The 16,204-nt window shown below is 42.0% G+C and overlaps 2 protein-coding genes across 2 annotated transcripts in view; one reads left to right on the top strand and one right to left on the bottom strand.

Moving 5' to 3' along the window:
- Positions 1-305: 305 nt before the first annotated feature.
- LOC148311496 (uncharacterized) lies at positions 306-13,946 on the bottom strand. The gene is made up of 8 exons (XM_088256561.1): positions 13,723-13,946; positions 12,242-12,428; positions 10,366-10,513; positions 5,650-5,731; positions 4,756-5,065; positions 3,477-3,652; positions 2,575-2,768; positions 306-1,109 (listed from the first exon to the last, which is right to left on the bottom strand). Exons 1-8 carry the CDS (start codon positions 13,786-13,788, stop codon positions 701-703), a joined length of 1,572 nt encoding a protein of 523 aa, XP_088112687.1. The 5' UTR covers positions 13,789-13,946; the 3' UTR covers positions 306-700.
- A 1,228-nt stretch (positions 13,947-15,174) lies between these two features.
- Positions 15,175-16,204, top strand: part of LOC148311495 (homeobox protein PKNOX1-like) — a 47,677-nt gene continuing 46,647 nt past the window's right edge. The window contains exon 1 of the mRNA XM_088256560.1: positions 15,175-15,495. The gene's annotated coding sequence lies outside the window, so the exon portion shown is untranslated. The remainder of the gene's footprint in view (positions 15,496-16,204) is intronic.

Here is a 16,204-nt window from a genome sequence, read left to right as displayed (position 1 = left end):
AACGGTCCGTTGATAACGTACACCAAATATCTCAAAATTGACAAAAATGTAGTTAGAGCATTTTACGTAGGGCACGTCGATATACAATAATAATAATATAATGACATACATTTAAAATTGCAATGTGAAGATAATCCAAAATTCGTAAACAAAAATCGGGACATGTATTTGAGAAAGTGACAGATAATAACATCCGAGGACTTCATCATCACAGATAAACGGTGCTCAGAACTTATGTTGAGATATGAATGTTTATAAAATACTGTTATAACGATTTATATTTAAAATTGCAATGTAAAAAAATCCAAACTAGTTACAACATTTTGAATGTGTCCAAAAGCTTGTTCACAAAATCCGGATCATCTCCAATTACGGGATTTTTTTTACATATTATTTTTTGTGACATCTCATCAAAGATGAAGAAGAATATGGAAGTCTGGGCATTTACGGGGCTGACGACCATCATAGGCTGGTTTAAGTGATCACAGTTTACACACGTGTAACATTCACCAATTCTACCCATTATTGACAGCCACACTACATCCAGATTTTGTGAACAAGTATTTGGACACACTCAGAATGTTGTGACTAACTAGTTAGTAAACATAAATTTTTGGACATGTTCGAAATATTGCGAATTTGAGAAAGTGACATATAATAATTAATATCCAAGGGCTTCATCATCACAGATAAACGGGGCTTAGAACCCGCCAATGTGTCCGGAACCGGTTCCAAACTGGAATTCTCCTTCCGCCACCTGCGGGGCGACACCGTTCTCCCTCCCGTCATCGTCGGAGAAGTACATATCGAGGATCCGTAGCGTCTTGGAGTAGACCTCTTCGTTCTGATGCTGCTGCAGGTTCTCCAGGCGGTCCAGGTTGCCGTCCTCCTCTATGGTGACGCAGAGAGCCTCCAACTCGCCGAGAGATTCGGCGCGCTTGAGCAGGTTGGCCAGCCCGTCGAGAACGACCAGCGTGGTGCGGGCGTCGGAGCTCTCCAGCAGGGCGAGGTAGGGCTTCAGGGCCCCCGCGCCTAGGAGAGCACCCAGCTGAGGAGTGCTGGCTTCGAGAGTCATGTTGGTGATGGCCCAAGCCGCCTCACGCTGGCATCTGGAATTAGACACATACGTTTAGTACAGGGCAGTAGAGAATTGGTTGTTGGCATGGTCCACGGTAACAGATGGGGCTCTAAGAATCCCGGAAGCAAAGTGCAACTGGGCAGGTCATGTGGCACGTATTGCTCACTCCTTTCAAGAACGTCATAAATCAAAAAACTTGATTTTTCAGGTGATCGTTTTCAAAGTTTAAAAATATAATACAATGTATTAAAAATAAATATCAAGCCACTTATTGAACTTTTTACTGTGCAACAGATCTTTTTAGGTAAACCTGAATGTTTTTTCTCCATTTGAAAAATATTTAGTATATTTAAAAAAATTATTAAACAATATATTTTCTTCAAAATGCAAAAACATCACTTTCTGTCCTGTAGCGGGTAAATATTAAGTTAAAAATATGCCGCTTTTGCTGGGATATAGTACATTTTCTGGGCATTCCAAAAAAAAAATTCCGACATTAAAAATATAATACAATGTATTCAAAAGCCACTTATTGAACTTTTTACTGTGCAACAGATCTTTTTAGGTAAACCCTGAAGGTTTTTTCTCCATTTGAAAAATATGTAGTACATTTTAAAAAATAATCTTTTCTTCAAAATGCAAAAACAACACTTTCTGACATGTAGCGGGTAAATATTTAATTAGAAATATGCCGGTTTTGCTGGGATATAGTACATATCCTGGGCATTCCGAAAACATGCACAACTGAAAATTGTCAATTTTTTATTTATGACGTTCTTGAAAGGAGTGAGCGGTATGTCTGAAGGTAGATGGACGAAAAAGGTGCTTGACTGGAGGCCTAGAAGCGTCGGTAGGCCTCAGACAAGATCCTAACCTTCTTCCTTCTTCCTTTCCTCACTCATATGTTTCCACATGCACGCCTTTCTTAACACTATCAGTAATGCTTATCTCAGCCGTCTTTCATTATTTCACCATTTGAACATCTATCATACATCGCAATGCCGCACATTCGTTTGAGGGATTGCATTTCGAGATTACACTACATGCAAATATCTTGTGGAATCTATTTAACTCTTAGCACTCGCTACGCCAGACATTCTGGTGTGATTCTAGCAGGCAGCTCCGTGGGCCACAATGTCTGGCCCGGCGCAGATATAACAAATCACTGATTTCTCAATCACCCCTTATCATCCCATCACCCATATTCTACCAAAAAATATTTCAGATAAATACAGTTAATCTTAATTAACATGGTCATACGAATTTCCCGACAGAGTGTCCCAAAATAAGAGAACTAAAATATTTATTTTAACGGTAGAAAAAGTCGCGTTTTTTTGATCAGAGTAGCTGATCAGTTATGAGAAAAAATGGTCAGAGTGGAAACAGTTAAAGAGAGAGGCTCGCCAGCAGTCAGTTACGGTACCTAGCCGAGCCTAACTTAACGTTTTGTGTAATTCAGTTGATGAATTGTTAGTTTGCGAGTGGGAGCTACGAACCTGGGCTCCGAGTGGGAGAGCACCTTGACGAGGTGCGGCAGCACGCCGGCGTCGATGAAGGCCTGGATCTGCAGGGCCGTGCCGGCGAGCACGTTGCAGGCCGCCCACGCCGCCTCCTTCACGATGGCGCCGCGCGCCGACTGCAGTAGCCGCGCCAGCATCGGCAGCGCGCCCGCCTCCAGCACGCGGTCCGTCTGGCCAATTCAAGGATAATTTGAGAAACAGCTCGAGTCGATAGGTAACAAAACAACAACTTTATTATATGGTTACAAATTATTAAAAAAATATTTTATGTGAAATCACATAAGTAGAGGACCTCTTGTACGTAGAACTTGCAGTACCGACTGATTACGCTTTACATCAAAAACAATATTTTGAAACACACTGTGATAACACAATTCTTCTTCTTCTTCTTCTGCTTGGTGTGTAGGCCTTAAGGCCTGTTTTTAAGATGGATTAACCTCCTGCGATGTCAATTTCCAGCTGTCAATCCATCTCTTTGGTGGTCTGCCCGGGAGTCGTCCAACTTAGGGCAGGCCGTGCAGTGCAATGTGGGGAAGTCTGATGGTTCCATTCTTTTTACATGCGCATACCAACACAGTGATAATACTGTTAGGTAGCAAATTGAATTTGAGATCAAACATAGCAACTTACATAGGTAGGCTCGTGATGCATGTTTATTTGCGTATTATAATTGTAGGCATGTACCTACTTATTGCAAACATTTGTAGTATTTGTAGAATTTTAAAAAATCTCCTAGGCGAAACGATTGTCCCAAAATTGATTTTTATGTAATTTTCAACAATAAAATACAATTTAGTAGACTCAAAAAATCAGTGTTTGATTTAACATTTAATACATAAATTACTGTCTGCAGTTACAATAAATTAATGTCCCGTCACCTGCTGGTCGGAGCCGGTGACCATGTTGCCGAGGGCGCGCAGGGCGGGCGTCTGCACGGCGGGCGCGGGGTGCGCCAGCAGCGGCACCAGCCCCCGTAGCACCCCCGCCAGCTGCACCGCCTCGATGCGCTCGTTGGGCCCGTCCGTGAGGTACGACAGCGCCCAGCACGCGTCCGCTGCAATGCAACAAGTTACAAGAGGTGATATGATGAATGAAATCAAGGCTAAGATGAGTCTTCTACTGCTTGGTGTAGGTCTTGTGGCCTGTTTTTATAAGGATTAGCCTCCTGTGATGTTGATTCATCTTTTTAGTGATCTATATGGGAGTTGTCTACCTTGGGCCCGTCCGTGAGGTACGACAGCGCCCAGCAGGCGTCCGCTGCAAAGCAACACAAGTTATGAGGAATGAAATCAAGGCTAAGATGAGTCTTCTACTGCTTGGTGTAGGTCTTGCGGCCTGTTTTCATAAGGATTAGCGTCCTGTGATGTCGATTCCCAGCTGTCGATTCATCTCTTTAGTGATCTATATGGGAGATGTCTACCTTGGGCCCGTCCGTGAGGTACGACAGTGCCCAGCAGGCGTCCGCTGCAATGCAACATAAGTTAGGGGAGGTCATACAGCGCGGCACCCTGGCAAACTCCATGCTTGACTAGGTTGGAACCAGTAATAATCATCTTTAAGGACTCTGTTGCGTACTGCCAGTTTGACCCTTCTAGTGCCATCGTTTTTTACTCATGTATAATGAAAAATGCCAAAAAAAACTTGTGTTTTTGATGTCCTTTACCATTATCTCGAAAAAAATGTATATCTTCCAAAAATTACCCAATTTTAAAAATTGTTTTGGTGTTTCCTTAAAAAAGAGCATGTGGCCAACACGAGACATCTCCAAGTCACTCTGTCACGCCCCATCTCCTTGGCTTCTTCCCAGGTCAGTCCGGTGTCTCGAAGTTCCGCTGAGTATAGTCGGTGAATGGTCGTCAGGCATCCTCGGGGTTGGAAGAAGAGACATGAGGAGTTAATGCTCTCAGATGGCATTCTAAGGACATGTCCCAACCATGTCCACCTTCTCCTTTTACCCAGTATTCGCCTCACGCACCTATTTTCAAAACTTGCTAGTTTCTTTGCTTTGAGCTTTGGTGAGGTGCCACGACTCACATCCGTACAGCAACACTGTTAGGATGCAGGCGTTAAAGATAAATAAAATGTCGCAACCTTTAAATGATATTCTTCCTCCATCTGTGCATTTGTAAGGAGACTATCACGAAGCATTCATCTCACCTAGAACATCCTTGTCCTGGCACTGCAGCAGCGCGGCGAGCGCCGGCAGCGCCTCGCTGACCTTGGCAAACTCCACGAGCGGGCTCTTGTTGCGGCACAGGTTGGAGAGCGCCCACACGGCCGTGCGCTGCAGGCCGGCGGGGGCCGCGCGCAGGGCCGCCAGCAGCGGGCGCAGCGCCCCCGCCGCCAGCACGCGGTCGCGCGCCTGCGCCCCCTCCCCGGCCACGTTGCCCAGCGCCCACAGCGACTGCTCGCACACCGACGGGTTGGGCGAGGAGATCAGGCCGACTAGCGGGGGTATCGCATCCGCCTGCGGAAGGAAATAGAAATAAGACTAATAGCGCTTGTGCACTACACAGAAATTTTCTGTCCGGCAGTCCGATGTTTTTCGGTTCGGTTTAGCGTGAAAAAAACGGGTTATCAGCTTGTGCACCGTCTTTACCCGGATCGGTGTGGCGTAGGGGGTTCGACTCGTGAACATCAAAAATATACATTATGGACAACTTTTATGGAAATAGACAATTACCAATAGAAATTCATAGTTCAGCATCAATTTTAGCGATCTATTTTTTATTTTATTATGTTGCTGGTAATCATTGTCGGTTGCGGTGATATTGCAAGGGAATTAAAATCCGAATCCATACGCCTGGAAAGGTGAATATTTATTTTCTATTTTTACATGTATTATAAGTCTATGTATATTTTTAATGCCTTCAAAATATCCTCCAGGATCGCTCCAGTGGGCTGATTAAATACGATGCTAACTCGGACAATAAAGCAAGTAAGTAAGCACTACGAGCACTACGGAACTAGCACATGAAAATTTCACAAAAATGCTTGGGCACAGCGCTACCCTTATTGCATCTGAAGGTTAATTATCATTAAAAGGTTTACCTCAATCACGACCATGGTCTGCTCTGTCGTTCCCGAAGCGATATTTGTAAGTGCCCATGCCGACTCAAACTGCAGATCAGGGCTAGAACACAAAAATCATTATCAAGTTACTTGCGCAAAAACCCAACCAAGATATCAACTCAACACATTGACCCGACCCTAACTATACTCGGGCAGTCTGCCGCCCGACCCTCGGTATACTAATCACAAGTAGCCGCAACACCCAATTCCCATCTGTACAATGTTTGCAGGCGTCTCTCGCGCTCTACCTAAAGTAAGCAAATAGAACGCTCGCAAGCGTCTCCCGCTCTCTACCGACAGTATGGAAAAGGACCCTAATTATACTCTGGCAGTCTGCCGCCCGACCCTCAGTATACTGATCACAAGCAGCCGCAACACCCAATTCCCATCTGTACAATGTTTGCAGGCGTCTCTCGCGCTCTACCTAAAGTAAGCAAATAGAACGCTCGCAAGCGTCTCCCGCTCTCTACCCACAGTATGGAAAAGGACCCTTATTATACTCTGGCAGTCTGCCGCCCGACCCTCAGTATACTAATCACAAGTAGGCGCAACACCCAATCTCCCATCTGTGAGCATCAACCGTGTACAATATAAGCGCTATTTAAAAATGATAACATTTTAAAATTGCTGATTTTCATGGGGTTCGTGGATGCAGATGCGCAATACAATGTAACTATACAAGTTGTGTACATACTAGCCTCTCTGCATCAACTCCACTCCCACCTACCCGTGGTGAACCCTGTTAAACCTAGCAACCCAGGAAGAGATTGCGGTAACCAACCCCTTTGGAAGCCTGGGTAGGTGAACAGACGGGAGACGGGGGTCTGGAGGGCTCACATCAGTACTGAACTGGCGAAGAGCTCCCTGGATGGTCCCGGTGCAGGCCGTGTACCTAAGGATGGTGGCTGCCAGGAAACTGGACAGCCGGCATCCACAGCCCGAGTTAGCTGGGCTACTGCACTGATGGAGGGCAGCAGTACCCATCAGAACTGGAAGCGAGCGGAGGCAATGGATGCCAGAACGGTTGCCCAACAGATTACTCCAGGCGCAGCTGCAACAGCCTCAACGACTGGAGTACTGCGGTGCAGAAGGCAACGGGAAACCACTGCACTACTTTCCCAAGACAACCCAATGAAAGCAAGCAAACAAATAGGAAGGCCGTCGAGCGATCCGGTTGACACCCGGCGCCTCTGGGGGTCCGGGCCCCAAGGTGGGAAATCGGTGACCGGGCACATCGGTGTGACGCACCAGGCACCATGTGGGAAATGTGCGACTGGTGAAGCTAATTCCAATACAAGAATATCCGTGCGTAATACACACAGAGTTGGCACCTGGAATGTCAGAGGATTACGCCTGCCAGGAAAGACGGATATTCTAGAAAAAGAAATGACCAACCATAACATACACATATTAGGAGTCTCAGAAACACATTGGACCGAAAATGGACACTTAACAACAGCAAACGGTAATACAATATACTTCTCAGGCAATGCAAATGCAACATTTAGTGGGGTAGCGGTAATTTTAACATCTCAGTTAAGTAAGTCTGTCATTGGATATAACCCCATTAATGACAGAATGATCCACATCAAACTGAACACTCAACCCTGCAAAATGAATATTGTACAAGTGTATGCACCGACTGCCGATGCTCCAGATGAACTTATTGATCTTTTCTATTCTGCTCTCAAAGAAACGCTGGCTCAAATACCCAATAAAGAAATAACAATGGTTATTGGTGATCTCAATGCAAAAGTTGGATCAAACAGTTACCTCGAAGGTGCAGTTGGCCATTATGGAATTGGCACCCAAAATGATAGAGGTGAACGTTTGATCCAATTTGCTATTGAAGAAAAAATGACAATCATGAATACTTGGTTTAAACAGCACATCAGACGCCTATACACATGGATATCACCGGGTGATAGATATCGCAACCAGATTGATTACATCATGATAAATAGCCGCTGGAGGTCATCGGTAAGTAATGTTAAAACTTATCCTGGTGCAGATTGCGGCTCTGATCATAATCTGCTGATTGCACAAATCAGAGCCAAGTTCAAAATTATAAAAAGGGATAAGTTTAAAACTTTAAACCTCAATGAGCCAGCAATTAAATGTTTTGGCACAGATATCAGGAAACAAGACGCTGATTTCAACGTAAACTCCTCAGAAAACGTCGAACAGCGTTGGAACAGTCTCAAAGAGAAAATTGTCAAGACTGCAATGAAATATCAGGAGCCGAGAAATGAAAAGAGGAAATCTTGGATATCAGACCCCACATGGGATATGATATCAAAGCGAAAAGCGATGAGAGTAAAAGGAACCTCATCTGCAGAAGCGAAACAAGAATACTCTAGGCTCAATAAAGATATACAAAGACATTGCCGACGAGACAAAAATAAACAAATTTCGGATATCTGTGCTGAGATAGAAGATAAAGCGAATAGCGTCACTACAAAGGATCTTTTCCAAAAGGTTAAACTCTTAACCCGTGCCTTCAAACCTCAGACATGGGCAATAGAGGACCAAAATGGAAGCGTTCTGACGGACATTGGCAGCGTCTTGGAGAGATGGCGAGGTTACTGCTCCGGACTATATGCCGAGACCTCAACAGCAGGAAGTCCTTCCTTTGAGAATCAAACCATGGAACCCGACATTTTGGAAGAAGAGATTCGAAATGCACTGAAAAAACTAAAATGCAACAAGTCCCCCGGCAATGACAGCATACAGGCCGAGCTTCTAAAAGAACTAGGGGATAAGGGCATAAAAACAGTGCTGGATCTCTGCAACCTCATATGGAGAACGGGAACATGGCCTCAGGAATGGGCTGAATCTGTTTTCATTCCTCTTCACAAAAAAGGCTCATCCAAAAAGTGTGAAAACTATAGGACAATAGCACTTATCTCTCACACCAGCAAGATAATGCTATATGTTCTAAAAGCACGATTACACAGTTACATTGGATGGCAAATACCAAAGGAACAAGCTGGTTTTGTGAAAGGAAGAGGAACAAGAGAGCAGATCCTCAACATCCGCCAAGTGATCGAAAAAAGCCGAGAGTTCCTGACGCCAACAGTTTTATGCTTTATTGATTACAAAAAAGCTTTCGACTGCGTGAAGTGGGAACATCTGTGGAAAGTACTCATGGAGATGGGAGTCCCATCCCATTTGATAAAACTCATCCATGGACTTTATGCCCAAAGTAAGGCAATCGTAAAAATCAATGGCATAAACACTGCAAGCTTCCCCACTGAGAAAGGTGTAAGACAGGGATGCATACTCTCCCCTGACCTGTTTAACATCTATGGGGAATACATCATGCGCAGGGCTCTCTACGAATGGAATGGAGGAGTGTCCATTGGTGGCGTAAAGCTGTCCAATATACGATATGCGGACGACACAACACTTCTGGCCAAAGACCCAAAAGAGATGGTAGATCTCCTTAAACGAGTAGAGATTGAGAGCAAGGCACTGGGACTAGAGATTAACCAAAGCAAGACCAAGATCATGATCATAGATCGATCTAAGAAGTTTGGTGATCTCGGGAACTCACTGGAAGGTTTAGAGATAATAAACGAGTTCCAGTTCCTTGGATCTCAAATCAGCAATGAAGGAACTTGTGAAGGAGAGATTAGACGTCGTATCGCCATCGCCAAAAGTGCCATGTCTAAGCTAGACAAAATTTGGAAAGACCGGGGTGTGAGTAACAACACCAAGATGAAGCTTGTCAGGAGCTTGGTCCACTCCATTTTTCTCTATGCTGCTGAAACATGGAATATAAAAGCAGCAGAAAGGAGAAAAATTGATGCCTTCGAAATGTGGTGTTGGAGGCGCATGCTCCGAATTCCATGGACAGCTAGACGCACCAATGAGTCCATTCGCCAGGAACTACGCTTGGATGGCTTGTCTCTGGCCAATATCTGTACCCGACGGATTCTCCAGTTCTTTGGACACGTTGCGCGTGGCAACGAGGATAGCCTGGAACGCCTAGTTGTGATCGGTAGCCTGGAGGGAAAGAGAGGGAGAGGAAGATCCCCCACACGATGGACCGATCAAATTAAGGCAGCAGCAGGCACCTCAGTGGTTGGAGCGCTACGTGCAGCGCAGTCAAGGGATAACTGGAGAAGAGTCATTGCTTCTGCAAGGGTCACAACCCTCAGCAATGAGGATTAAGACGGAGAAGAAAAGATTTTCATGAAACCCATGTCACAACTGTCTTCAAGAAAAGGTGATTCAGTTGACTAGGCCATATAAAACATGAAAATAATTTAAAGCTGTCCCACCACATTCCCAGATCTGATACAGAAGCATCTAGGCTTCCTGACAGATCTGCTCTTGCTAAGCAATATATATTTTTAACTAAGTTGTGAAATTTATTGAAAATGTGAAACAATATAAAATTGTATCCCGATTTTACCGTGAATTTATATTTAAAAGCTTTCAATATACCTGTCACTGCCAGTCTAAATAAATACAAGATTGTAAGTCCATTACCAAGTTTTCTAGAAGTAACCCAGTGTAGGCATGAAAGGGATTAGTATTTAGTTCAATTAGTCACCCGACGTTGGCCGGTGCGCAGACGCCCACAACCCCGACCATCACAGCAGACAGACACGGAATAGAAAATAAGTAAATGAATCCATCTCAATAGGATTGGTGATGACAAGGATATGGAATGTGAAGACCCCTTACCAGTCGTGGAATGACAGTAGCTCCACCAGCCGAGGAACGCATCCGGCGTTGACAAGGAGGTCTATGGGGGGATTCTGTTCGCGGGATAGAGTCTTCCTGGCCGCCCGGGCACCCAGTAGTTGCCTGTTGCGGTCGGTGCTGTTCAGAGCTGGAATGTAAACAAAAATGAATCTCGAATTTGAGTCAGAGCGGAATCTAATGAATAAGACTGCAGAAAGGTGATAGGTCCCCCACCGAAGGTGATCTTCTTCTGTTTGTGTTATCATCATAATAACAACCTGTTGCCCTCTTCAGGGTTTAATTTATGACTAAATTAAACCCTGAAGAAGGCAACAGGTTGTTGTCAAAACTACTTGGTTGTTAATAAATATATGAGTGTATCAGGTTCAGTGCTGCAGAACAGCGTTTATTATTTAATATAATTTTGTACTTAAGTTATACATATTTATATATAAACATATATTTTTTTTTATTTTTTATTGGACACTGTCTATCCTCACTAGGTATTTGAAGATACCTGTTCTGAGGTAGGCAGGGTATGCTTATTCTTTTTATAATACAGCTTTATATATATTTTAATGATAATATAAAAGTGGTAAGACTGAAATAATATGAAATAATAATTATAAAAAGAAAGCAAATCAAAAAACAAAGTATTTTTATTTCTCAAAGTAATATAAAAATACCCTTCCCGTCCTTAAGCATCAATTCACCCAACGCGTAGAAATACCTTTTTTTGTCTGAAGTGTGTTAATAAGAATTGTATCGAAACAGAATGTCTATATAATATACAAATAATATTAAAAAATAAAAAATAAGTATAAAAATTGTATTAACACATTGTAGTCGGGCGCTTCGAACAATAGACTCTAGCCTATAGCGGGTGTTTTTCGCGATTGGCGCAAAAATATATCGCTTTCTTAAAATTGACACAATTTCTAAACCAAATAATATTTTCGATTGAAATTTTCAAAGAAATCATATATGACATTTGATCATCAAAAATTCATAATTTTTAATTAAGTATTCCGTATTTCACAATTTTAGAAGCATTGTAAACTATAAAAAATAGTCTTCCCCTCCGAGGTATCATTCCCTATACAATGCTAATATATTCAAATAATAACACACCAAACAGTAAACAAAACAGTGCGAGCGGTATGAAAAATAGTCCAATACGTGAAATGGCTCAAACTAAACTTGAGATTGAGATCGCATAAAAACTCTAGATTTCTGGGGATACCTTTACAAGCGACACACTAGCCAATCTGGACAAGACATCTCAAATAACGTCAGCAGACTGTCGCCTAGCACCCGGGTAGCAGATTACCCTTCAACGCGTTTTATTTCACGCTGATAACAAACCCGTATATTGCTGTTTCCCGCCGATAACCGACAGTCGACAAAAACGGCATTTGCCGTGTCCCGCAGTTGACCGACAGTCCGCGAAAAACGGCAAATGCCGTGTCCCGACGACAACGTGTTAACATGTTAGTATTCGGCTCAACACAGGCCATGCCTAAAGAGCCGTAATACATATAGTAAATGTATATATGAAATAAATATGTATCTATGTATTTATGAAATAAATTAAATTAAATTAAATAAATAAAAAAAATTTGAATAAAAATTAAAATTTTGTTTGGTATAAATCCTAAATCTCATAAAGCTATTCACAGAAACCTTTGAAATTTTGACTCAATACTGCATTTGAATACCCACATGTTTTTACATGATGTTTTCTTAACATTCCATTTAACCAGACTGAGCCACAGCAATGCGGCTAGGCACAACTATTATACAACAATATATCGCCAGGTCTTGCACACTAGTGATCCTGCATTGACAAAAGAAAATCTCAAGAAGCATTACGCACCTTTTACAATCTCGTCGAGGGGGGGCAGCCTCTCGGGGCTCGGCTGCAGCGGGGAGGTGGGCTCTCCGGGGGCTTCCGGGGATAGGGGCCCCTCCCCGGAGCCGAGCGCGCGGCGCTTCTGCAGCTGCTCCTCGCGCACAGCCTTCCGGAGCGCTACACTCTGCTCCGCGCGCTTCCGCCGCAAGTCCTGAGGACGAAGGCAAGTTTGTAACAGTCCGGATAAGGCTGAGATTTCGAATTTTCAAATTAGAATGCAATTTTTTTTTTATAGAATATATATTTCTCTCTGCCGCTTCTCCGCAGGGGTAGGCAGAGAGAATCGAACGCAACACCACTCTGACCTTGCAAACATTCTTCGCCTATTCCATGTTCATGCATCTCCTCATACATACCCGCCGATTGTTACGACTCCTAACCTGACCACTTTCAAGTATTTGGCATACCTGATCGTGCCATGTTTTTCTCGGTCTTTCTCTGCTTCTTTTCCCAATTACATTCGCCTCATAAATTTGTTTTACCGTTCTTTCCTCACTCATTCGTTCTACATGTCCAAACCATCTCAACACACCTATCTTCATTTTATCGATAATGCTTGTCTCAGCTTTGCATTCCTTCCTTACTTCACTATTCGAACATCTATCATACATCATTTTGTCGCACATTCTTCTGAGAGATCGCATTTTGACTGCATTCAGTCTACTTTCATCCTTCTTTTGCCAACTCCGTGTTTCACTTCCATACATTAGAGTTGGAACCAGGACTCCGTTGTGCACTGCCAGTTTAGCTTTCGCTGATAGTATTCATTAAAATGAAAACAAATTTACTAAAATACACAAGAGTATATAGAGTCCAGAGTATATGGTGCTCTATGGTAGTAAAACCTGTATGGTGAAGAAGAAGGGATAGAAAAACGCAGATTAGAATGTAGAAGGATGAAAGAATTGGAAAGCTGAATGAAAAGAGTGGTAAATGAAGAGGATTTGAGAAAAGTTTGAAAGAAAAAAGAAAACCATATCAGAAACAATTTAAAACACCTCAAAAAAAAAACTAATATTTTTATGGGCAAGCGCTACGCAGGGAATTATTTAAACGCATACGGAAATATTTTGACAGCTCTCCAGACGTCCGGATCAAAAGTCCCCGTAAAAAAATGAATTGGGTATCAAAATATTTTAAACTTTGTCGTCGCCAGTACGGGAAGGGGAAAGGAATGATTAATTGTTTAATTGCAAATAATAAAATGTATCTTGAAAATATAAAAAAAGAATCAATTTCCGTAAGAGATAACCGAGCCTTTTTTCTTTGTGTGGAAAAAGCCATCTTGATTTTTGAGTTTACTGAACTTATAACCACATGTTGAAATAATTATTTCGATAAAAGATGTAAACAGAAATGTCACAAAACTTTTTACATGAATGAGTAATTGAACTTTTTGAATAAAATGCTAGTTTCACTTATTTTAAGCAAGAAAAAAATATTACCTGCGAGCCTTTGGCTCCAGCTCCTTTGAAAGCCATCTGCCTAGATTTATGTTGACTTTCTGCCATTGTTACCTATTAATAAATACCTGTGTCGTAATAAGAAAATAAACTGAACCCTGAACACAAAACGGGCGAAATATATCACAAGAATTCACAAAACTCTAGCGATTAATCCAGTCTCGGCGATACTTCGGATATTATTTCAAATGATTTCAAAACGCAACGGCCGCACGAGTTGCCCGTGTAGTAAAATGTGACAATGTTACAAAAAAATATTTATTTCGTAGGTACTTATGTAGGTAGATTATAAATAAGTACCTAAATAAACAAAAATGAGTCTCGTCTAGTTTACAAACATAATGCCGTCCAAGTAACATTTGGTATGTTTGCTTGTACATAATCTGATATCAAAGGAGTCATCATAAATAATATTGATTGCTCCCCAGCCAAAAGGGCTGGACAAATTTATATTTATCTCTTTACAAATTCTAGCTACATAACTTTATCGAATAAAAAATCGTTATTAGATGAAATGAAGTCGTATTACAACTTATTTACATGACTAATAAAATGTTGGCGCTTCAAATGCGTCATCTATTTTTTGCGATGTTTTAAAATTTGGGCATTATTTTTATTTTTGAAAGCGTGAAAGGCATCTTTTTTTATTGAATAAAAGTTTATGTATTTTGAATCGCACAAGTAATGTACATTATTACTATAAAAATAAATGAGAACAAAATATATATCATAACCTATTTTTATGATAACATTTTAAGTAAAGTGACATCTATGATATTTAACAAAACCAATATCACAGAATTCTTTTCAGACCCAAACCTACAGCGCACAGTTTCGTGTGATATAGATGTCATCAGTATTCAGAAATATTGTATTTTGTAATTTCACCAAATGCAATATAAGCCAGTGTGTCCGCATCCCGGAAGAATAAAAAATAAACTTATTTTTAAAATCGGTCGTATTTCGTCGCAGCGAAATATTGGGCGTAAACAAATAAATTAAAAATAGCGATAACGCAATGTCAGCACATCGCATCGGTACATTGCACAAAATGAGCAAAACATTCAAAACTGCGACAGTTATTGAGTACTGGGCTGGACTTGCCTACATGCGCAGAAACATGGGGTCGCGGGGAACGGCGGATAATCACGATTATTCGGTCACGATTAGCGCCTATCGCGGCTACACGTCGCTAATTGACTGCAAACGGGCCGGGTAAAAAATTGTTAAAAAGCAGAGATGACGGATTGCCGCTAAATTGTCAGTAATTTAGCAGATCGTTTACGCCGTAAGGCGTGGCTTATTCATCGCCGTGCGAATCTATCAAAGACTGCCGGCGTAGAGTAGATTTATTTTATGGCCGCGGTTATATATTGTTATCGCGCAGGACGTACGTCGCAGCGCCGGCAGTGGAGACGTACAGGGGAGTCGCCATTTCAAGATTTGACGAATATTGACAGACGTCGAAAAGTACTCGGTCTAGACATCGCGGGTGAAAAATCATTTGTTATTTAGCGTGGTGATAGCGCGTGCGGGCTCGCGGACCACAAAAAGTGTCATTAAAAAATAATAACAAAAACCCGCAGTCGAAATTTCGCCTAACCGTCCAAAAGTGTATACAGAACCCCTTAGCTGTTTAGTGAATATCTTTTTTTAACCTTGTTTTGTCTTTCGCGATCAGCGAGTTCCGGACACCTCCTGCTTACGAGCGCCCAGCAAAATGCCGAAATGATCGGATTAGGAGACGGACCAACCGTGAGTACCTTGCAACTTTAAACATACAAAATTATCGCTACATTTTTTTACGTAATTATCCAAAGGTCACAATCGATCCGTGGGGTCCTGCAAAAAACTGCAATCGCGTCAGGTGTACCTCTTCCCTAATGTAAATTGCATTATTTTCCTCGTGTCAAAACACGGTATCCTGTTTGTTTACGAACTGTCAACTCGGCTATACGCCGGGAGACATATTACTTCGCTAGTAGGGCAGAACTATGCGAGCCATTGTGGCCCGAACGGACGCCAGACATAAGGCCTATATTTCCACTTCGCCGAGGTCTACCGCGAGGTTAAGGTAATTTGTCATTTAACTGACAATTTGTAAACACATGTTACTTGCCGCTGGGATGTGGTTTGCCGCTAATCAATTTGAATTAGGAACTTCACTATGAATTGCCATTTTATAAAATTATTTATTCAAAATCTATTTTATATTTTAATCATTGTATGAAACTACATTAATTTTTTAGAACTTTTTTATGAAATCGTTATTTTAAATGCGTTTTTTATTTTAATCATTGTACCTCCCATTAATTTTTGATTACATATTTATATTTACACTCAAGGGATCCATATATATGCATTACGCCCCATCCTTTCAACAACGTCATATGTAAAAAAAATCGTAAATTTTCAGTTGTGCATGTTTTCGGAATGCCCAGAAAATGTACTATATCCCGGCAAA

This window comes from Brachycentrus maculatus, unplaced genomic scaffold (genome assembly GCF_059751285.1).
Source record: "Brachycentrus maculatus isolate JH-2025_06_01 unplaced genomic scaffold, ASM5975128v1 h1tg000063l, whole genome shotgun sequence".
Lineage (NCBI taxonomy): Eukaryota > Metazoa > Arthropoda > Insecta > Trichoptera > Brachycentridae > Brachycentrus > Brachycentrus maculatus.
The sequence above is the reverse complement of the archived record's forward strand: the minus strand, read 5'-3'. Positions and strand labels throughout refer to the sequence as shown.

Excerpts from the sequence above, each read along its gene's own strand:
- LOC148311496 (XM_088256561.1), bottom strand. The coding sequence starts at position 13,788 with ATGGCAGAAAGTCAACATAAATCTAGGCAGATGGCTTTCAAAGGAGCT. Across the intron at positions 3,653-4,755 it reads CCAGGACAAGGATGTTCTAG|CGGACGCGTGCTGGGCGCTG; the intron begins GTGAGATGAATG and ends GTTGCATTGCAG. Across the intron at positions 2,769-3,476 it reads TCACCGGCTCCGACCAGCAG|ACGGACCGCGTGCTGGAGGC; the intron begins GTGACGGGACAT and ends TGAATTGGCCAG.